The 24,004-nt window shown below is 40.2% G+C and overlaps 1 protein-coding gene across 2 annotated transcripts in view; it reads right to left on the bottom strand.

Annotated features, from left to right (window-relative positions):
• ROCK2 (Rho associated coiled-coil containing protein kinase 2) overlaps positions 1–18,784 on the bottom strand; it is a 98,444-nt gene extending 79,660 nt beyond the window's left edge. For both annotated transcript variants that reach the window (XM_058019536.1, XM_058019537.1), the window contains exon 1: positions 18,601–18,784. In XM_058019536.1, coding sequence (XP_057875519.1) covers positions 18,601–18,750 — 150 coding nt within the window. In that variant the 5' untranslated portion in view covers positions 18,751–18,784. The remainder of the gene's footprint in view (positions 1–18,600) is intronic.
• Positions 18,785–24,004: the final 5,220 nt, after the last annotated feature.

Here is a 24,004-nt window from a genome sequence, read left to right as displayed (position 1 = left end):
GGAAATAGATCTGTAAATTTAGAGAGAGTGAAAAAGTGGAAGATGATTTTTAAGAAAACCATACTGACATACTGCACAAGGGTCCCCTTCAGCTGTAAACACAAAGAGCTATATTAGAAAGGACATATTTTGGGAAAAATTTAATCGTAAACTATTATCCTCTACAGAGAAGCAGCAACATCACTTCACCTCTTCAAGTAATTTTCCTTCTTCATTCTATTTAAGACAATGGTCACGACCTTGGTCATAAAAGTGCTGTTTGGATTTATATCAAGTAGTTTGAAAGAATGTTTATCCCGAGTTTCATGTATCCGCACTGTCAACTTGAAAATCTCTTTCCTCCCTAACCTTAAAAAAGAATCCCACCCCACAAAAATCTGAATGTTTTTCCTCCTCAGCTTCCTATCCCATACTGCAGATAAGCCTTACTTATTCAACTTATCTTAAATCTTGCTGGAGTGCTGCCATACAATTTTATGGACATGAAGATTTCTGGAGCCTTGTCCTGTTGTACCAAACACTGCAGTGTTCCTCCAGAGCCAGACCAGCTGTCTCAAAGCATTTGCCTTTGGCTCCTGTAGTAGATTTAGACTTCGCAAATCGATCTCATCATTTCTTGAGTTCAACAGTGTCACCACACCAGTGAAATCTCCCACCTGAAGGCTGTGGTATATAATTACATTCCTCTTAAGCAAAGAAGATTTGCAAAACAGAGATGAGTTTTATCATCTCAATTTGGAAGTTTAAGATTTTGAGAGACTGGTCCAAAATTAGGCAATGAAATTCCACAGAATTAAGGACCACAGAAAAGCTCACCACCTTTTCCAGCACAAGCTGCCTCTTTCCTAGTCACCTGCTACATTTTTCCTGCAGGGTTTTGACTCCAAATACCACAGCTGAAGAAGCTGGCATAACAACTTACGGAAAAGTGAATGTAATTCCCCAAACTCTAAACCCAAAGAGAGCTTGCAGCTCTGGGGGCAGCCAGCGCTCCAGGTCTGAGACAGACTGCAGTTTTCCTCACTCTATCAAACTCATTTTTTAAATACATTTCATGACACTGAAGTGTGTTCTTCCAACAGCATTTGAAGTTTGTTGCAGAAAGTTTCTTCTACAGTCAAGAGGTTAGCAGTTACCACAATCACTTACAAAATTAGTGCTTAAGAAATACTACAATTTATCCCAAAATTTTGATATATTTTTATTCTTTTTAAGGTGACCTGGGTGCGTTTGGAGGAAAAGGGGAGAAAAAGTTGATAGCTGGTTATTTTTTGATAGTTTGGGTTGAAACTGCTTTTCAAAGACAAACCTAGCAAAGGTAGTGCAGTTTCTACCAAAATGAGCAAAGCATGTATAAAAGCCAAGTAAATCTCACTAAACGCTTGGCAAAATGAGATAAACATGAGAAAACATCTGCCAACCGATACCACCTGATCAGACTTCTGAAACACTCAGGGGAAAGAAAAGAAAGGTAGTATATATATTTCCACATGAAAAATATTGAAAAATACTTATTATTATTTTCAGTGTTACATATTCATGTTTGCCAAAAAGGTTGAAAATTCAGAAAATAAACACTTAGATAATCATAGCAGAAATGAAGAGTAACACATTTTTACATTTTTCTAACTACTCAAGTAAGGCACATGAAACAAATCCCAGGCCAAAACTCACTTTCAGTAAAGAAATACTGTCTTCCAATTACGGAGACACACACACATACATATATATATATATATATATATATATATATATATATATATATATATATATATATATATATATATATATATACACATATATACGCAACAAGAAACATTGTAGACTCTGACCAATGATCTCAAAGAAAAGGTGACAGCACCAAGGAAAAAAGTCAATGTTTTTCTGACATTGTCTTTTAGAAAAATAATAAAACCTGTTTTATTATCTGTCTATTATTTGTCTATCAACCTGTTCATATTTAAAGATATGACAAGTCAGTAATTTTAATTCTGTGTTTTTCATCAGAGTGGCACAGTTCCAAATATTCCAGTTATGCTCCAAGTTTCACCTGGATATTCCAGTAACAGAAAATAAACCATCTGGAGTCTGAAAAAAATAAAATCATCATTGGAGCCAGGACATCTGCCCTTTCCTCTTCCTCCAATTATTCCTCCATAAAGCATAAGAAACTCACTCCAAAAACACAATGAAATACCTGAGAAAGAAGGGGCAGAATTCCACGGAAATGACTGAGTGTATTACTGAATGTATGACTAAATTTCACATACAGTAAACTCGTTGGCTTCAAAGCAGTAATGACTAAGCTCACAGAACTACATGCTAACAGAACACACATTCAAACCTTAGCTCTTAGATGTCAGGAATCTACTTAAACAGAGCATATTTTTATTAGGAAATAGACTTCATCTGTTAGCCTCAACTGAAATGGCTCCATGTTGCTCTAAGATGAGAAGAGAGATTAGAATGAAATGGGTACAACAAGTATCTTACATATCAAAGAGATGACAAGGAAAAATTACACAGTCCTGGCAACAACCACCCAATCCACAGCTCTGTGGACTGAAACAACCTTATGTCTAATTCTGGGCCTATAAGTAGTCCTACCTACTTAATTGTATTTACTAAAATGTTTTAAGTTAAACACACATGTGAGGGCTTGCAAAACTGCACTCTAATAACATTTCTGAAAAACACTCCCGCTGCCCCAAAGTGTCTTTCAAAAGACTTCCAGGAATCCATCTCTCTAGGATCCATTTCACTTTCATGATTTGTTAAGTAATAATTTTAAAAATCCATGTCTGACTATATATTCTGTTTACCTAGGGGAAAGAATTCAAACAGCCAAAGAAGCTTCCCACTATGACAGAGAAATTTGTATCTTTTTTTTGTGAAGGGATAATATATTCACGTTTTGACAACATCTGAACAAGTACAACAATACATATTTTTGATTAGCTGTATTTGGTTTTTGACATTAGTGTTGTCAAAAAAAAAGGAAATTGTATGACTATTCCCTGGGACCCCAACTTCTCTGAAAGAAAACTGCCTTTAGCTTATCTGACCAGGAGATCCAGTATCTACAGAAATTCATCCTGCCATGGCTTCTGCACCCTAATGGTGAAAAAAAAAAATTACACTCAGTCTGTTACCAAAACAGAGCTCTGAACTGCTTACATCAGGCTATGAATCAGAAACAAACTGAACATAAAACTGATCGTGATGACACTGCAAGTGGCTATTCTCGCCATAAATTGTATTTGACATAGTTTTCTAACATTTTCAGGCAAAAAAACAAGAATACCAATTCCATTTACTGCAGTAAACTACTGCCTGCTTCTTCATGTAAACCTTATGAAGTTCAACAAGGTCGAATGCCAAGTCAAGGACATGAGCTGGGGCAATCCAGACAGGCTGGGGGATGAAGGAAGTGAGCGCAGAAGAACTTTGGGGTGCTGTGGGAGAGGCTGGACATGACCCAGCCATGTGCCCCTGCAGCCCAGAAAGCCAAAAAGCCAAACACATTCTGGGCTGCATGCAAACATTGTGGGCAGTAGGGGAGGGAGGGGATTCTGCCCCTCTGCTCTGCCCTGGTGAGACCCCACCTGCAGGGCTGCACCCAGCCCTGGGTCCCCAGCACGGGAAGGACATGGACCTGTTGGAGTGAGCCCACAGGAAGGGCACCAAGATGATCAGAGGGCTGGAGCACTTCTCCCAGGAGAAAAGACTGAGAGAATCAATTTTGTTCAGCCTGGAGAAGAGGCTTCAGGGAGACGTTACTGCAACCTTTTAATACTTAAAGAGGGCTAATTGGAAAGTTAAGAGCAGCAGTAATAACTTTTAGCAGCGCAGTAATGACAGGAGACAAGGGGTAACATTTTAAAATTCAAAGATGGTAGATTTGTAACGGACATGAGAAAATCTGTACAGTGAGGATGTTGAGCCTGGTTGTCCAAAGAGGTTGTGGATGCCCTGACTCTGGAAAAGTTCCAGGTCAGTTTGGATGGGGCTTTGATCAATCTGGTTTAATGAACAATGTCCCTGCTCATGGCATGGAGGCTGGAATTACATTATTTTAAAAGTCCCTTTCAAGTCAAACTGTTCTGTAATTCTGAAAGAATGTTGTAATCAGTGCTGAAAATGATACATCAATAATCAGCTATTTCCTTAATTTGTAAATGGTACCCAGCATTAAAAATACTTATTTCCTTTAACAGCTGTAAAATGAAACATTTCTTTTCTGTAAAATTAAACATTTCTTTTCTGTGGAACCTTCAGAACAGTTTTGTCTATTATAAATATATCTACCTCTCCATCAAAAGCCTAGAAGTAAAAGCTTTGTTCTTTGTTCTGAAACCTTGTTTCAATGCTAACACTACTGATGTAGTTGATGTTGCCCTGATGTAAGAATATAAAATCAGAAAACTGTGTAAGGTCAAATATGTATTGATATAATTTAATTCAGTCAGGTATCAAAACAGGGTGCAGTGGTATGAGTCCGCTTTGTGCCCGTGTAACAGAACCTCCATACTGGAGATGGAGCAATAATAACATGGCACCAAGAACAACTTTTAGCTAATCACTGGCAGCTAACAACTGCAATTAGTCATTTGGCATTTCTTATGTTGATGGATTCCACTATTTCCAGAAGAATATATGAGCCAGTATTTATCTTTAAAACAAGCATATTTACTCACAGATGCCTGCTTTTTCCTAAAAGAACAGATTAAAGCAATAGACTAAAGCACAAAAAATCTGTTTAAATTACCTAAATTCAAACACAGGCAAGTACTAATCAGAATTGACTTTTTACTAGTTTTTTTTTAAAAGAAACCCTTTCCAGTTTCTACAATTTTCTCTGTACACAGACTAGTAAGACAGTGTGATATTACCCCCAAATGTGATAGTAGAATTTATTTCATTCTCTTATTCTCATTCTCTTTTCTCCTAAATTTATATTAGCATATTCTAGCTGAAGTGTTCTCTGTAATCTGAAAGAAGCTACAGTACTTGCAGAGCAGTGCACAAATTCTTTTTCTTGGACCACGCTCTCCTCAAAGTTTCATTACCAACACTGTGGAAGGACATGCAGATGATGGCCTGCATTCAGAAAAATTAGGCTGCATCAATAAACACACCATTCACTTGGAACCTACCCCTTTGGAGAAAGGAGATATGCTCTAGATTTTTTAGTTTGCTTTGGAAAGGTTCAGGATTGTGGGTTGTTTGGATTTTGTGTTATTGTGATAGTTCATAGACTCATAGAATATGCTGAATTGTAATAGATCCACAGACATCATTGAGTCCAACTTCAGGCCCTGAACAGGACACCCCAAGAAACCAACCATGTGCCTGAGAGGATTGTTCAAATGCTTCTTGAGCTCTGTCAGGCCAGTGCTGTAACCACTTCCCTGGGGAGCTGTTCCAGTGCCCAACCACCCTCTGGATGAAAAACTTCTTCCTGATATCCAACCTAAACTTCCCCTGACTCAGCTTCATGCTGTTTCCTCAAGTCTTTTTACTGGCCTTGGGAGTGAAAAGATCAGTGTCTGTCCTTCCTCTCCCCCTCACAAGGAAGCTGTAACTGCAGTGAGCTCTGCCCTCAGCCTCCTCCAGGCTGAACAGACCAAGTGACCTCAGTCACTCCTCACAGGCTTCCCCTCAGGGCCCTTCACCATCTTTGTTCCCTCCTTTGGACACTCTGCAATAGTTTCATGCCCTTCTTACCTTGTGGCACCCAGAGCTGCCCCAGCACAGGAGGTGAGGCTGCCCCAGAGCAGAGCAGAGCAGGACAATCCCCTCCCTTGCCCAGCTGGCCATGCTGTCCCTGGTGTCCCCAGGACAGGGATGGCCCTCCTGGCTGCCAGGGCACTGCTGGCTCAGGTTCAGCTTTCTGCTGCCCAAATCCCTTTCCATGGCACTGCTCTCCAGCCTCTCATTCCCCAGTCTGTGCACACAACTGAGGATGCCCCATACCAGATACAGAATCCAGCATTTGTCCTTGTTAAACTGAATATGGTTGGTGATCATTCTGCAAACCTGCCAGGATTAGCTGAGAAAGTGATTCAGGCTAGTTTTAATCCAGGTTAGGTACTCAAAGCAATTCACAACACACCAGCACAAATATTGTGTCACCACCAAGGTGGTGCCTCAGGGAAGCTGGTGGAGCTACTGCTTTAACTGATAGGGAAACTATTTGTGTTAGCCATTTGTTTTTAAATAGATTCATATAGCTAGTAAAGGAGAAAGACAGGGGTTAAAAAGTTTCTGAGTTCACTGAGGCTTAGTTTCTCATACTGAAAAACTTCTCTATTCTTCAGATTTCTGAATATTTCTTGTTCTTATTTTAAAAGCTTGGTATCTTCATGTAACACTGTACAATTTTATTGGTTCATTTACAAATTCTTCCAAAACAGATGTATTCTTGTTAAATATGTAAAAATTTGATTGGTACTACCCTTAATGACAGAAGCACTTAAATACAAAAATCTACATTTTTAAAAATCGAAATCTAAACGATTAAAGAATAACCCAGAAACCCTTATTCCAGTTATGAAGACCACCAGTAGATCATGTCTGTTCCTCTTCTAAATTTGCTAGTCCTAAGGCAGAAAAGTTAGCTTGCTGCCATTAATAATAATTATTGCACATGTACCTGAGAACACATCTGTCCTTGGCTGTGCCCACCTTTACAAATTTTTATTTACAACATCCCCACTGCTGTATCTTCCTTCAGAGCACTGCAGACTACCTGAGAATATTTAAGCTTGTCTTAATTACTGCTGCATTTACATCCACATTACAGACCAGTTATCTGACCCAAGCACAGTACTCACCTACTTACCAAGTTCATGTCTGCAAAATCTCATCTGTTTCTGATTCTAGAAACAATTCAGAAACAGAGACAGCATCCTACAGCATTTTTAGGCTTCCCTCATCCTCCATGGACATTCTAACATCTTTGTCTATGGCTGATAGAGATCTTCATAGAAACCCACATCCTCAGGAAGTTTGGTCTTAATCTGACAATCAAATACCTTGTATCTTCAGAATGGCAGGACAATTTCATAGCCTTCTCAAGGTAAAGCAAAGGCTCCTGGGCACTGTCAAACTTGAATCAGACATAAAATATTATTTCCAATTAATAACAGCTCTGCAAGGTATTATCTTCATATATGCAGGCAATGAAATCCTGCCTTTTTATTTTGTCAGAAGATACACAAGATTGTTTTCATTGAGACAGTTAAATTAAAACTATATCAGAATTTGTCTACAAACTGATATTAAAAATATCAGCTGATATTATGGTAGCAAAAAAGAAGTTTTTAAATAGAATAATATTTTTCAGTTTATTTAGTTTGTGCTTATTCCATTATATTAATTTCCTTTTCAAAATGAATATATATTTGGAATACAAAGAATTAAGAAAACCCACAACTGTTAAATAAAAATACGGCAAGAAATTCAGGGCTAAGTGAATAGCCTAAATTACTTGGGAAAGCAAAGCAAAATAAAAAGTAGATTTCGAATTCCTCACGGTTTTAAGAGTGGAAAACAGTTTTCCCACAGACAATAACTCGATGTTTCCTAAATTTTCCTTCAGCTTTAGCAACAAGTGATTCTTATATGGAAAGTCAAGAAAATATTTGCCTAAGACCTGCGCAGGTTAGTCCCCCCAAGAGCCATTCCTCAAGGAATCACAATTTTTACATTTGAAGAAAAAACTTGTGCATAAAGACCATTAAGGTCAGAAGAAGTGTATGCACTTGGCTAAAGATTGTGAAGAAGAAAAAAAATTTACATAGATCTCTTGTAAGAGTATTTCTGCATACATCCTATATGAATATACACAGGTAGAGAGCACACAACCTTGACCTAACCAGAAACAGGACAGCCACCACAGCATGTCACCACCCAACAGCCAGCAGAGATCACTACTCTCTACTAAAGCAGAATTTAAATTTGGGGATACAAAGTCCCTGTATCAACAAAAAACAGTTTAACAGCTTCACTGCACATTGAGTAGGTAAGAGCATGACCCTGGTGTTTCAGGCCGTTCTAGACACAATTGGGTCCCTAAATGATTTGAGTTTCTGGTACTTTCTTATTACCCTACATGGAAAATGTGCATATGACTAGGTAGATACACCTCACTGTCAAAGGGAGTTCAGACATACAAAAAAATTTGTTATTGAATATGTTCACCTACTCAAAGATCTACATTTTCAGAAATAACTCAGGAATAACATGAGATAATTGGTACTGCTCTTGTTTCACTTGCTGTTACAGATGTGGCCTTGGAAACCATCATTCACTCTGAGCACTGGCAAGGTTCATTTTAAGCCTAAATTGCTGATCATTCTGCTGGTTTTGACTTAAATCACAGATTCACAGAAGGATATACAGAATATTCTGAGTTGAAAGGGTATTCTGGTGAATCCTTTTGTGAAACAAGAGCAGCACCTGAAACTCTGTGTGAGGCCTCCAGTCCCCTCACTGTAACCATAGTGATGTGTCTGGACAATCTTGGGCCAGGAACTTCCCACTAGGATAGGGCAACACCACACCAGGTACAGGGAGAACCCTGACACAGTCTGAGTTCCTGTTATTAGATACAAACTTACAGATGACAGTGACATTTTACCACAATAATGACATTTTCATTAATTTTTTACATGCAAACACAAAGAAGATAAAAAAATGTTATGCTTCTCTCACAATCCATATGTGCTTTCAGCATCAGTGACCCTATGATATTACAGCTTCCAGCACATTTGTTTGTCCCTCACTTCCATTTTAGAGGAAAACTGACCCAACAGTGCTAAGAGTTCACACATGAGAAATAAAAATCAAGGCCTGATGGCAGTAAAACCAAAACAAATTCCACAATTCAGAAATTTAGTCTGTGTACAAACCCAAGAACAATTAACATGTGCCAAGAAAGGAGTCCAATTACATGGCAGTCTCCTTCTGATAAACTGTAGAAAGTAAGCTTGAAATCAAAATAGAACTAAGAAGCTCCACCTTGGAATAAAATGTGTCTAAGACCTTTCTTCAGTCCTGCTTCCTGCATACTCCAGAAAGGCAAAACAGCCGTTCCTCTCCCCTGTGACATTCATCATCCATTTGATGTTAAACACTGACAAACAGAAATAACTTCAGTGTACATTCACTTGGTTTTGATTTAACAAAAAAGAATTTGTATTGCAAGTATACTGCAATTTTATTAATTCCCATCTGTCTGTAAGACATACTGCACATCTTCCCTCATAAATTTAGACAGTGTGATTTCAAAACACGAATACCACATCACCATATGTACTTTTACCCAACTTATAGCAAACATTCTTTCAGCAATATGGCAGAATAGGCAGAACAGTCTATTCTAGGTAGAAAATGTAAAATAAGCTCTGCAGTTGGGCTCAGTGCTCTGTCTGATTTTCTGATTCAGTGAAGTCCTGCAGTAGAGTCATATAAAATAAAGCCAGGAGCTTTTTAAATAATGAATAACCTCATACCTTACAAAATTTTTAGTTAGATTTTTCACTTAATATATGTCCAAATTTGCCAAAGATGTTTTCACAGGTAGAGAGAGGACATTTGGGACTTCTGCCACTTGAGAAACACTGCAAGGCACATGTGGGAACAAATATTGGTATTTCTTCTAAAAAATGAGAGCACTGAAATAGTTTATTTTGACACTTAAATTGCCTTTCTTCAGAGGCAGCCAACCATTAAAATAGATGAAATGATTCACCCCTCATGGTGCTACTGTTCCAGGCTCTACGCACATAAACTATTCCTCATCACTGTGTCCACATTTAGTGGTTTTCTTCATAATCTGAGTAGAAATAATTTCTTAACCAGAGATCTAGCTAGATGTCTATGATTAAAAGGAATTGCCAACATAATATTATTTTTTTCAGGAGATGTAGCTTTTATTAGTGTATTTATTATTATCTTTTAATACTTAAAATATTTCTGACACAGAACACTACGTGACAACAGAGTTCTGCTGCTTCCCACCCTCACTGGCAATAACATCACATTTGCAGAGTCAAGACAAGTCCTTTAGTTCTGGGAAGATGACAAGTGGGGAATAAGGAAAATAACTAAAAAATACAATAAAAAATAAGCACATTCCATATAATTAAACTGATATTGAAAAATGAATTTGAAAGCAATTTAGAAAACAGCTTTATAAAACTTAACCATTTAGTAATAGGATTTTTTTTTGCAAGTGCAGCTATTTTCAACTTTCCCTATCAGATATATAGTACAGGTGCTTGTAATACCAGCATGGATGCAAGTCTTAAGTTTAACAGAATTATTATTTTGTACTCACAGAGAAAAAAAATTAACATAGAATAATGTTTAAATTAATAGCAGCAGCTGCGATACAATCATAAACTGCCAGTACCTCCTTGCCAGATGAGTAATTCAAGCAGTTGTTCTCACTTTTCATATAAAAGAACATAAAGTAAAAGGGGGAGGTATTTTATAATCGAGGTTTATACACCCCAAAAAGGTCATTAAATTGAACAGGCCAAGAAATAAAAACTATGGCTTAGTGCCTCAGTGGCCTAACTTTTACTGTTGGAGGAGGAGGTCCCGAGATGTTCCCTAAAGGAAACAGATCATGCATGCATACCCCTGGCATTGGAAAGGTTTTCATTTCTCACTCACTAAACCACTAGCTTCTAACATGCTATTATTTCTTGCTCTTCTCCATTCTCCTAAACTATTAGAAGGAATAATTCTATTCCTAAATTGAGAGACTTCATGGTTATTTTATCACAGAAGTTTAAAATTTTACAAAAAACCCCATAATTCAGAAGTCAAGCATAATTATAAAATTGTGCAAGGGGTGCAACCAATATTAAGTAACCTCAGAAGATCTTTTATCTATTTACTGCAGCTTGTTTCCAATGACTCTAGCTGCACATTGTAGAAGCCTATCATAATATAGCCTTCCCTATATAGCAGATGCTGCTAAAAGTCATTTACAAATAAAAATCTGTGTCCTAAACATGCAACAAATGAAAAGGCTTGTCTCCCTAATCCTGTACTTAAAATGATCAGCACTAAACTGAAAATGAGACTAGAACAAACTAGTTTCAGTAACCATAAGGAAAACCAGTTTAAACTATTTTCTGTATGAAACAGAACATTTTTATAGCATAGGCACACCAAATGTTTGCATATCCCTCAACCAAAACCTGTGCTATTACTGTTTCTAGAGCAAAATCTCATTGAAAGTATGCAGATACACAGTACTGTGAATTTATCAATGCAGCACTCTTAATTTCAAACAAAAGAAAAATAAAGAGAGTCAATCAAGTTGTACAGTAGCAACAAACAAAAGCAGATTTCCAAGTTCAGAGCTCATTCAGTAAAAAGGAATTCCCAAAGAACCTGAAGATCCTTCTCTCTGTTCCATACTAGGGTAAACCTATGCTGTTGACAGAACTATGTTTGATATTTAATCAACAATGAAGCTATAGACTTTGGACGGCTACCTGTAACAGCAGCGACATGGACAAAGAACAATGATGCGTTACAGCCTTTAAATAGTAATCAAGATTTTAGTTAAACTTTAAATAGTGTTTGAAAGAAAGTGTGGAACTCAGGCATTTTTCTTCTAGTTATTTATTTATTTGGTGACAGTAACAGTCAACATTATGTGTTTTGAGATTAAAAAAAAAAAAGGAGTATTTGCTAAAGCTTAACTTTTCTTCTTTCATAGCTGTTGAAGTCTACTTTCAAGCCTGTATGTGACCTCCTCTTCATTTCCTCCTGAAGAAAAGTACAAGAAAATTCTTGTGTTTGGATGAGTCATTCAAACTTTATCTAGCTTTATGTAGGATCCTGTAATTTTATACTTTAAATATGGACTAATAAAATCAGTACCCATGATTTAGAACAGTCGAAAGGCAATAAAGCAATTACTCGATTACTTGAATCCTCAAGGTTCAGAATTAAACACTTGGGCATGGCTTACTTGTGATCAACTTTTTTGATCACATAAGTCTATTCTAAATATTAAATTATTTTCCAGTGCATCTTAAAAATAAAGCTTCATCATCTCCATTTCATACAGTTGGAAATGAAGAAAGATTTGTCTGAAACCATAAACTGATAGCAGTAGATTAGGATTCAGACTCTCCTACACACCATTTTTTTATTCTCTGTACCATCTGAACAACACTATCCTAAAAAAAAATGAATTATGAAATGATGTGGAATTAAAGTATCAATGCTGAACACTATTAGAACTCATTAGTCTCCATCTGGGCACACAAAACACAAAGCACATGATGGGTTATTTTCTGTGAAAGATTTGACTTAGGTAAGTCATTCTGTATAAAATAAAATTAAAGGAAGACAAGCATAATCAAAACCCCTCTGTATGTCACACCCAGATTGTTTTTCTTCTCGTGTCTATCACCTTCCACACCCTACAACAAATGAAGCAGCGACTGAACAGAAGGCACATTTCACATGACAATGAAGAAATCTGTGTCCATCCAACAACAAAACTCCATGATACTCCACAGGCAAAAAAGAACCCCTCTTTCAACAGCTGTAACAGTAGCAGACAAACACAGAGTAAAAGCTAAGTCCACACCACACAAAGCACCTGTTACAGACTGAGACTATCCACCATAGTGAAATCTGGACAAAATTCACAAAATCACAAGGTTCCAGATATTGCAAGCTGTCGGCATGTTGGGGGCCCAATCACTGACTGCAGCACACAGTGTTAATACTCAGTTAGCAGGGAATGGACACAATGCTGCCAATGCCTCACTGCGCTCAGGGGCCCTTCGGACACTGCGCTGCTGCAGCAGCTCCACGCACCGCAGCTACGGCAGGGCAACCCAGCGCTGCATCCAACCTTGTGTTTACATTGCCAACAGCTCATTAAAATAAGTGTATTACTAGCCAAGTCTGCCAATATAAACACTGTATTCTTGCTCTTAACCAATGGGATGTACCAAGAAAAAAAAGTATTTAAAATAAATTTGTTACCAGAATCATTCGCTGCTTTACAGTGTAACAGTTTAGAAGAAACCTTGGACACAATATAGCATTCTTCCCCCCAAAACCCCCCATGCTTATGAGTTATAAAAACACACAGATTTAATTTCTTTAAATCTTTCATTATGTAAAATTCTACTACCCAATTTTAATCACTTTCATCTTTAAAATCCAAAGTTAGCTCCTCTGTGACACTGATACAATTCCAGTCATATTTTGTAGATCAAACACTGGCAAGAAATCATCAACTGATTGCTGTGGAGATTGGCTACTGAGGTAGCACTTTCCTTTCTTTTGAAATTAGGCAGCTTTTGTTATGGACTGCATTACTAGACAAAGAGCCAAATGCTTTGGCACTGCTCTGCCATTAGTTAGAACTGAAAATGTACTTTAAAAAACAGGTTCTAATAAGCATTTGCACGCATTTCAACTGAAACGGAGACTACTAATATTTGGAAAAGTGAAGAGTTCCTGAACTTTTATTCCTGCACACATAAAACAGAAGAAATCTCTGCTAATTTGCTAGTGTAGGTGTATTTATGTTTCTTTTAAGTTGTTACAAAGATTGAACAATTAAAGGATCCTAATGACACACTCTGCAATCTGATCAACAGAGATGAAATACTGGGAGTGAACATGCCTATTGTGAATACACACACACAAAATCTGCATGCATCTCGTGTGGCAGTAAAAAGACCTGAAGCTGAGCAAAATGTTCTTTCTGTTTTCTCAAATCAGAAGTGAAACACTTTAATCCTAGTGTAGAATAAGTCAGAATATAAAAACATAAAAAGCTGTCAGTAAAGTAGAACTATCTTTTTCCAGCTAACCATACTGCTATATATAAATCCAACAGAGGGGAACAATGAACAAAAGACAATTCAGTTTCCTTAAGGATCATAATTTTTAAGTCTGCAGTAGATGTTCTAAAATTACAGATCAAAAATAGAACATTTATAGAAAGAGTCAGAAACTAAGAGAGAAATATCAGCACAGGAAATATAACAAGCAAGAAAACGTTATTTCATCAAGAACAGAGAATCATCTGGCCTTCAAATTACTTAGTGGGCAATGAATTTTAGATCAGATCCTGCTAACTGCTACATATGCATCTCTTCCCTGTACTTGCTGGCTCAAATTAACACAACAGATTGTTCTTGCTGATTCAAAATCATGTATGGCAATAAATTCAGGAAAGTGAAACAACTTTCATATTAATTATGAAACACTTAGAAAGTTCCTAAGGCTAAAATCCTGCAAAGGAATACCTTGTATCAGCCATGATGACCGGGAGATCCTGAATTAACAGAGCTCAGCCTAGTGATCTGCTCAATTAACACTCTTGGTACAAGGTTGGCATCTACTCAGTTGATGAGATCTTTATGGACAGATGCACCTACTGAAAGAATGGGAGTCACAGCTGTGTCTCCAATCCACTTTTCATTAAGAATAAAATTCCAGGGTCTTGATGGCAATGATCCATGTAGATGAACATCTATTCATGTTCAAACTAGTGTAAATACACAGTTTACCTCTCAGCTTTATTTTAAAAAGAAATAAATGGCAAATTAGTTCAGTTTTGGTTTGTGGGTTTGGATTCTAAGGCATGTGTATTCTGAGACACTTGAGCACTCTCTTGCTAATCATCTCTCCATTTCTCAGTCCATCACGCTTGCATGCCAGCATAGCCCAGCACTGTGCTCACAATTTCACTGATGCACTGCCTAATTAACAGTTTTAAGAGCTCCTTCTTTCAAAAGCTGACACAACCATGGCAGAGCAGCCAGAATACACTCAACATTTTACACCTCCAGTGTAATGCCAAACCTCAAGCTTAGCACTAAAATTCTGAGGCTTGCACTGAACCAGGGAGTCCAAGGGCAAACATCAGCACCTTTCGCTGGACAACTGCACTCGAGCAGCTCCAGCCCAGGCAGAGCACTGCAGAAAGAGCATGGTAAGATTTACCAGAGCTGTTCACCACCACCACACAACTCAAAAGTTGAGTTCAGCGTGTGCTGAAGTGATACAATTACACATGGCAAGGAAGCGGAGGTCCGGATTAGTTTTACACAGCCTACAGTGACCTCTCTGCTCTTGTTTTAGAGAAGGTAACACTTGCCAACGCACCCCTACTAGATAATGTGTACGAAATACTATCAAAAATAACTCAGCTCATACTGTAGATAGAGCTTATGTGCAAAATCATAAATGCCCAAATGTATTTGAGCACTGTTAAGCTTGCCTTAAATGTAGCTGTCAACTCAGAACTATTCGGTAGGAATGTATTTATAGAAGGCTTTCTTATGGATCAGCCAAGGTCAAATGCCATTAAGTGCTATCATCCATGTGTACATGCAGTACACATAAAAATGTCACTTCATTAAATTAGTGGGTGACACAACTGGCAGAAAGGCAAATAATATAAATATGGTAGCTTTATAAAGTAATCTGCATGATCTAAATGTAACACAGAAAACAGGTTTTCATAACCACTAATGCACTGTTACATGCCCAAAAAGAGTAAGACTGTACCATAAAAAGCTGTGACAATATCAAAATTATTTATCTTAGCACAGGCAACCTAACAACAAGCTTTCAACAAGACACAATGAGAGAATGAGCACTCAGCCAACGCCTCAATGAGGCTGCAATAACCACTTCCCTTTGTGGATGTCTTTGCTGACACCTATCACAGCACTGAGCACCCAGTTCTAGCATTCCTCTCTCCATCTCTTAATCAGAACAAAACCAGAAGAACCCCACCAAGTGCTGGCTGTGCATCTCATCTATGCTAATGAGTAGAAAGTCCTCCATGACTTTTCTTTATTTAGCAGAAGATGGGTGGTAATAACATGCCACACATTTTGGTTGGTTGGTTGTTTCCTGAGACGTTTTATTTTGCCTTCGTAACTGCCTGTGAGAACAAACTAAATGCAGAGTTCTCCACCTCATAATGCCTCTAAACTGAGAATGCACAGGTCTCTTTTGAAGATATGCTTTAATCAAACACAAATAATTATGCTCAACACAGGCATTAATAACTGTTAAGGCACACAAGACAGCAAAAATCCCATTAGAACATCTAACAGTCTCTCTTGGGCCCTGAAGGGGGATGGGAGGAACATCATCAATCAATGTTTTTGGCTTCATAGATTCTCCTGCTGAAGGAACAGATGGATGTGGTCAGCCATGCTGTGGTCAGGAAGGTACGCAAAGGGAGTCTCTTCATTTAGAGCCACTGAATAAAACATCCCTTGATGACAGTGGAATTGCTATCTAGAGAAAGACAGCTTATTACCTCAGCTTCTCACGTCTTTCAAATTTACACCATGTGTTAGAGATCAACAGCTACTTTTTCACTTTTTACGGCTTCCCAAAAATAAAGCATGCACACAAAATACAGAATAGCAGCTGTTTATGACTTTTTACACTGTAAGGAAATGAATTCCATTTTGAATTCCATTCCACATTTTTAGTTTTGGTTATGTTATTTTTGGAGGATGGAATAGTGGCATTCCAGCTAGTCTTTTTAAGATGCTTTCCCTGACTCTCAATTCATGTTGCTGTATTTCTACTTTTAACTGGAAACACATTTCCACTTTTGATAATTTACACTGCAAGGGAGCTGGTTAGTAAACAAGTAAATTTTTCAATATGAATATGCTTTCATACTCAGACTATTTAGCAGCACACCAATGCAAAATTAAGGTCAAATTTCATAAAGCAACAATGCCAGAGAGCAAAAGAAACTGCTTTTACAGGAAATCTGTTGCAAATTTCCTAAATAAGAATAATAAATTGTCCATTATTTCATACACAGATATGTAGACTGCACAAGCTAGGAAATGTGATTGATTAGCATAATATTTCATTGCTGCTGGTTTTTAACAATACTTACAGACAGAGTGTAGAGAACAGTAATGACCTTTACTGTAAAAAAATGCATTTACAATCCAGCTAACACTCTCCCATAGTTTGCTTTCTCAATGTATTACATGAAGCAGTCTACATTGCTAGCATATAAAACAAACAAAAAAATCAAGTTCTAAGCAGCCCAGTCTCAATTTTGCAGCTAGGATTTATCTTCAGAAACACAAACATCTTTTAGTGTATTCAATCTACATCCAAGGCATGGGAGGTGAGAGAATAAAAGAATCATGCATATAAAAGTATAAAAGCAGAGTGTGAAAAAGTCTGCTGGGGTTAAGTATTAACCTGATGCATTTTTCAGAACGACTGTACTATTTTTAACTGCTCTTTTTTGGCCACAGGTCAAAGTTTTCCAAGCAAAATACCAAAGTGAAAATGCTGGGAGCGAAGCCCAGAGGCAGCTCTCTCTGCTTTGACCTAGGCAAAAACTTATCTGAATCCAGTCAGATATGCAGCACTGTTTCCCACCCCCCTCCATTGACTATGGCTGTCATTATGCCTCGGAACATGTATGAGAGGAGTAACAGCACCACAGCCTCGGGAAGAACATTTTTCAGATGTTATAGGAAATTCCTATATTCTCCACACAGCACAGGCATACATTCTGTTCAGTCAGTTCCTGTATTTTTGGCCAAACAGAACTGAGTCATTTGAAAGCACAAAAAAAACCACAGTGTATGTGCCTTGAGCAACTGCTGGAAGGACTGGGATTTATTCTCCCTTTTTCTGCTCCTCATAACTGGGACACATTGGAAATCTTGGGGCAGACTGGAAATATAAGATTTGAAGACCCTAAAGTATTTATCAGTTAAAATACTAATAATTATAATACTAATAATGAAAATAACGATAACAGTGATAATAATAATGATAATAATCTGTCTCTTGGCTGCGTTTATAGAGTTCAGATGGTCAAATGAGAAAATCTAACCCCTTTCACACTTCTTCACAAGGGCATATATTTCTCACTAAAGTAAATTGTATTTCATGCACTCACACGGAAAAATGCTATTTGAAACAGGACACAGACGAATCAATTTGCCCCAATAAAAAATAAACGTGAAGAGTCACTGGATCCCCCAGTTACATTTCTCCCTTAGGCGTGTCCCCTTTTCCTGAATTATTTCCACATCTCATAGCAACCTCAGCTTCACCAGGGAACGTTTCACAGGGGTGAGCGATGGGTGCCCGGCAGTGCACACAAAGGCAGGTACTTTGGGGACGGACACGCCGGGATTCCCAGGCGCGAAAGCGAACGGTGTGAACGATGCTGGGAGGGAAAACAAGGCGCTTTCCTCTCCCTGGATCAGATCTCGCCGGGGACGTTTCTCGCTTTCCCCCAAATAAGATGTTGCTAATCGGGGAGCGCTCGCTTTCCTCTCACGGTGCCGTGCCCGTCCCCTCGCCCAACACCGTCCCGGAGGCGAGGGCCGCTCCCGCCACCTCCCCGCTGCCGGTGGCCCGGCCGGGGGCGTGGAGACGATCCTTCGTCCTCCCCCAGGAAAGTACTTTCAGGACGCGGGAGCCCTTTCCTTCCTTCCCGTTCCCTCCCGCCCGCCTGAGGCGAGGGCAGCGCTCCCTTTGTTCCCCCGCCGAGCGCTCCCCCCAGGCGCGGCCGCCCCTCACCAGCAGGCTCTCCACGTTGACCGGGGAGCGCGGGTCGCGGATCATGGACTCCAGCTTCCTCTGGCGGCCCTCGAGCATCCCCGCCGTTGGCTCCAGCGCCTCGGCCGCCAGGGGAGCCGCCGACATCTTCCCCGCCGGCTGCTGGCTCATCCTCCGGCCCGCCTGGTGCCGGGCCCGCGGAGGGCACTGCGCGGGGCCGCCCGGCGGGCCTAGCGCGGCGAGCCCGGGAAGGGCGGGGGCGGCGAGGCGGGAGCGGAGGGCAGCGCCGCCGGTGGCCGCCGCCCGGGCATGAAGGGCGAGGGAAAACGGCCGCTGCTCCGCCCGGGCGCGGGGAGAGGGAGGGGAGAGAGCTGGAAGGGAGGGACGGAGCGCTTCCCGCCGTGCCTCCGCCTCTCGCCGCTCAGGGCGTCCCTTGGCGGCCGCCGCCTCACTGCCCGCTCCGCCGGGACATCGCTCTGAGGGCGGGGGGAGGCGGGGAGCGAAGGGGGAGCGGCTGCCGCGGGGTCGGGCTCAGAGTGCGGCTCTCTCTGCAGCGCTCGCCGGCTGCTGGGGCGGGAGCCGCGATCCCCGCCAGCCTCGCTTTCCCTCTCCGCTTTCCGCGTTCCGCCCACCGCCGGCCCGGCGCGGCCTCCCGCTCCCGGCCCCGCGCAGGCCGCCTCCCCTACCCACAAGGCCCCGCTGCGAGCGGCGCATTGTTCGGCGCTCGCCCGGCGCCCGGCTGCAGCCCTGAGCTCGGCGGGGCCGTGCCCGGCCTGGGCAAGGCAGCCGCTCGGAGACAGGGCTGTGTGCGTTTTGGCACATGAGACCTCAGCCTGCCCGCATGGCGTCAAGCACACAGGAAGAAAAGCCAGCAATATTTGAGAAGGTGGGAGAGCAGTGTTTCCGATAGAGCAGCAGTGCTCACGGCACGAATCAGGGATTCGTGGAACGGTTTCGGTTGGAAAGGACCTTAAATATTTTCTAATTCCAAGCCCCCTACCATGGGCAGTGGCATCTTTCACTCGGCCTCATTGCTCAGGTCTCCATCCAGCTTGGCCCTACCACGTCAGGGATGGTGCCTCCACAATTTCCCTGGGAAATTCCAGTGCCTTACCACCCTCATGGAAAAGATTTCTTTCCCCCATATCTAATCTAAGCCTACACTCCTTGAATTTGAAACCATTTTCCCTTGTTTTGTTGCTACATGGTCTTGTCAATAGTCTTGCCCTTTTCTATAAACTCCCTTCATGTATTGAAAGGCCACAATAAGGTCACCCCAAAGCCTTCTCTTTTCCAAGCTGAACAGTCCAAATTCTCTCATAGGAGAGGTACTCCATCCCTCTCCTGTGTGTATATCCTACATGTATGAGAGGGAGAATGAAGAACTAGGCAGAGGGGAGCTGTGCTGGGGAAGGTGCAGGCCATCCTCATGCCCCTCGAGGAAGATGAGCCTCCACACTGTGCTGGAGACGGGTACAGCCACCTTGCTGCGCTCGGTGGGCACTTTGAGGGGACAGGATGCTGTTTATCAGACCCAGGCAAGAGTGGCTGCAGCAGGGACACAGGCTACTGATGCCTGAGCTGTGGCTGCAGGGATGGAGGTGGGGAATTGAATGGTAGGGATGGTCCATGGAATGGCATGTGAAGTTGTGGCCAAACTATGGTTCCAGCAGCGCTGAGATGTGGCTGCTGGGCAGATGTTCTAGGGCAGAACAACAGAGACTGGAAGTGTCATTCACTAAGGTGGAGGGACCTCAGGGAGGAAAGGTTAACATTTTACTGTGTTGACTTTCAGCTGATAGCTGGCTGGCAGTGAGCTGATGTCAGAAAAGTGGCTCAGTATTTTAACTTTAAAGGAAGAGGAGAGAGAGTCAGAGAAGTAAATATGTGAGTCACTTGCGAGATCACACTCAGTGATATTCTGAGTCAGGGCCCTGGTGCCAAACAACTCCCCACTTGAAGGAAGGTCTGCTCTGAATATCCACCCAAACTCCATAACTGGATTCTGCTTTTACAGTCCACTGAGTCAAAATCCTCAAGCCTCACAGAAACACACACACACAAGAACATTTTGAAAAGTCAATATGGGCGTTATCGCTCACGCTTTACAGTGAACCACACTGAGTTTGTGAGAGTTTTCTGAAGGAACTGGTGAAATCTGTTTGGGAGAGGCACTGGTTATTTATATCTTAGGACTACTTCATCTTCAAAACAGATTAGGATCTGCTTAACTGCAGCACCACCAAAAAAAAATCACATCGTCTCCTCAAACAGTTTACTTTGCTAGGAGATAAAAGAAGTAAGTGTAAGAATGAATTGGGTTGCTACTAGAATTATATGTGGGTACTAACTGGATCATAAAGTTACACAGCCTTGCAAAACAGCAGTTCAAAACTCTAAATTACCTAAAATAAATATGATTTCTTCACTTGCAATCTATTAATTAGCTAATTTTTAGAAGTAGCACAACAAAAATGTTTTGGCTTTTTAAAAGGATTTGAAATAGGTTTGGACAACAGACCAAACATAATAAGCGTGTCTCTAGTGATCAGGAAGGAGCTTGTGCTAAGTTCTGTTATTGTGAACAACAATTTTGGGGACAATTTCAATGAACTCAGAGTTGGGCACTAGGTGATCTGATGATCTAAGCTCTTAGTTTCCTCTTAACTATAGGCAACGTGCTTCTTTTTTTTTTTAGTTTTTCTTATCTATAAGCTTTGTAAAAACTGATCTTTAGTTTATGTGATTTAATGGCTTTGTTCAGAATGCTATCTAAACAAAGGTAACAAAATCTTAAATAAGCATAACAGCCCTTTTTACATAGGAAAAAAAGTGTGATTGTGACTTCAAAAGCAAGTGTGTAGAAATAGTACCTTCTTGAAATTCTTGCCCAATAGATCTATTCTTCCACCCTTCAGGACATATCTGTTTACTAGCTAAACAAGTTTTACTCTGTTACGGAGACACATTGACAACGGTAGTCAGCTGAATTCCTTTGTATGACACAAATCCTCAACAAAATCATCAGCAGAAGATTTATTGCTGGTTGTAAGTGACTAAGTAACAAAAATAGTACTCAGAAAGTCCAATCCTTCTCTCAGTGTTTGCAAAAAACACTGTTTTAATGTGCCCTAGAGGAAAAATGACACCACCTTCTGTGGTCTTTTTACAGTTTACTTTTTCTGCCTTCAGTGGTGTAAATCTCTCAGGGTATCACCTATTCCTACAAGGACTATCTAAGGCAGAACTCTTCCTACTCTCTCTGTGTATGCTAGTTTTGAAGTCCCATGCAGTGAATTGTCAAATGTTATTTACTATGTTTTGTAAGGCAAAGTCCAAGCCTTCCAGTATGTCTGCTGTAGCTTTAAGCCTAGGACTCCACAGTTGGATCCTTCATCTCTCTGTCTGTTCCCTGAAATGCTGCTGAACTCTTTAGATAATCTACAGTCCAAATATGTTTTAGGTGTCCCAAGGCAGTAGGGAATTCACTGTTGACCATTTTCACAACTGGCTACATTTATAGGTACGGATTTGTAAGATGTTCGTACTTGGGGCTTACTGGTTGAAAGCCATCAGCTTCAGGTTGTTCCTTTAGGGTATTCCATAGTCCCCAAGCCTGTTCAGGGAGAAGAGGGATTTGGCTTTGGACCTCAGGCATGTTTCGCTACTATCGCAAAAGAAGCAAAAGGAGACAAAGCACCCATGTGCGCATCTGTTTTAAGAGATGGGGCTGTGGTTTTAGCACTTGCTGCTGGCTAAATAAGGCTTTTGCAAATCCTCTTTTCAGGCTCTCACTCTGAAAATATTTGAAGAATATAAGAGCACTACCAACAGGGGAGTTGATTCTCCTAATAGCTAGGTTCTCTAAAATTTAGATCACTAGATCTCGTGGATCTAGTCCATCTTTGTGTTTTGCATATGGGAGAACAGCTAGAAGAGCTAAGTGAGTTGCCAGAGATATCATGGACTATCTCTGTTCAGTGACATGAATCAACTCTATCCCAAATGAGAAGCAAGTTGTGACAGCAGAGTATGATGGACAAAACACCTGTCAGTAGTCCAGGCAGATACAGTCTTTGAAAGCTGCCAAAAGTAAACCATGTCAGACTGCTACAGGCAAAGGTGCATAACTATCGTCACTCACTCAGGACGCTGCGCTGACGTGGATCAGTGTTGTTGTGATGGAAATAGGACAAGTCATTTTTTAGATAATGAGGTCTTGAGACTTTGGAGGGCGTAGCTAAAGATCATCGTTCTACTTCCAGAAAATAGATTCATGTCATTAGTACAGGGGTTTCTTTACTTTTATATTCATAAATATGAACTAGAGGTGAAAAGGAATATAAGTTTATTGTCAGTTTTGTTTGTTTGTTTTATTTTTCCTTTCTCACATGATAGTGTTCAGTCTGCCTAAGGGTTAATAAATTACTTTTTCTGGATTAAAAATAAACTTCTTCATTTTAGGTTAGGGAAAATATACAGGAAGACAGGTACACAACTTGTGTATATAGGAATTACATTTTTGAAGGACTTGCAAAGTCAGCCACAATCTTCATCGTTGATATACTGATTCCAGTGTTGTCTTGGGACAAATAGTACAGTTATGTAAAGTCCACAGGAAAAAACCCCCAACATTGTTTAACATTCTTTCATTTAATTCATCTCTTGCATTGTAACAAGAGGCTTTAAATACAAGCAGCTTTTCAAACCCCATGCATTTCCAAACCAGCCTCAGTAAGACTGACACTACCACATCAATTACTAGCACAGGCCAGCTATAAAATTACAAAACCACTCAGCCATCTGTATAATTAAATGCAAACCAAAGTAATCAAGCAAATGCTAAAGAAAATGTCTTCATCTGTAAGCTTTGTAGGTAAAGGCCTATATCTACTGTTCTGCTTGGAAAGGCATGTACCTTTGTCTCTGAAGGTGCGCCAGGTAGCTGCTTCCCATTTTTTCAAACAAAGCATATATAGCTGATAAATATTAATAAATACCAACTAATAACCGAATTATTAGTTGGTATACTGTCCGTTGCTGTGTTAAAGTCAGTATCTTAAGCACAAATACCAAGGAATCAAGAAAAGGAGGTGTGAATCAAAAGTGGCTATGTAATGTCTGGGTGTGTCTGATAACGCAGGACTTGGTCTCTGCCTGGCTCTTAATTGCTTACATAACTCCCCAGCTAAACAACATTGCTTTTGTTAATAAGGTAGTTTCATAGTTTCTTGGATGCATTGGGAAGACAGAAGTGAAGCTGTGAATCTAGGTTAATTGAAATGCTTACATGATGGTGATGTCCAGATTCTCTGCTGTAAGGCTCAGGAGGAAACTTGCAGTAAGTGTAGCTTGGAGAGTAAGGACAAAGTGACCTCGAGTTTTCCTTTGCTGCTTTGTGCATATAGGTGAAGCTTAGGGCTCT

Source organism: Melospiza georgiana, chromosome 3, assembly GCF_028018845.1.
Source record: "Melospiza georgiana isolate bMelGeo1 chromosome 3, bMelGeo1.pri, whole genome shotgun sequence".
NCBI classification, from domain to species: domain Eukaryota; kingdom Metazoa; phylum Chordata; class Aves; order Passeriformes; family Passerellidae; genus Melospiza; species Melospiza georgiana.
The sequence above is the reverse complement of the archived record's forward strand: the minus strand, read 5'-3'. Positions and strand labels throughout refer to the sequence as shown.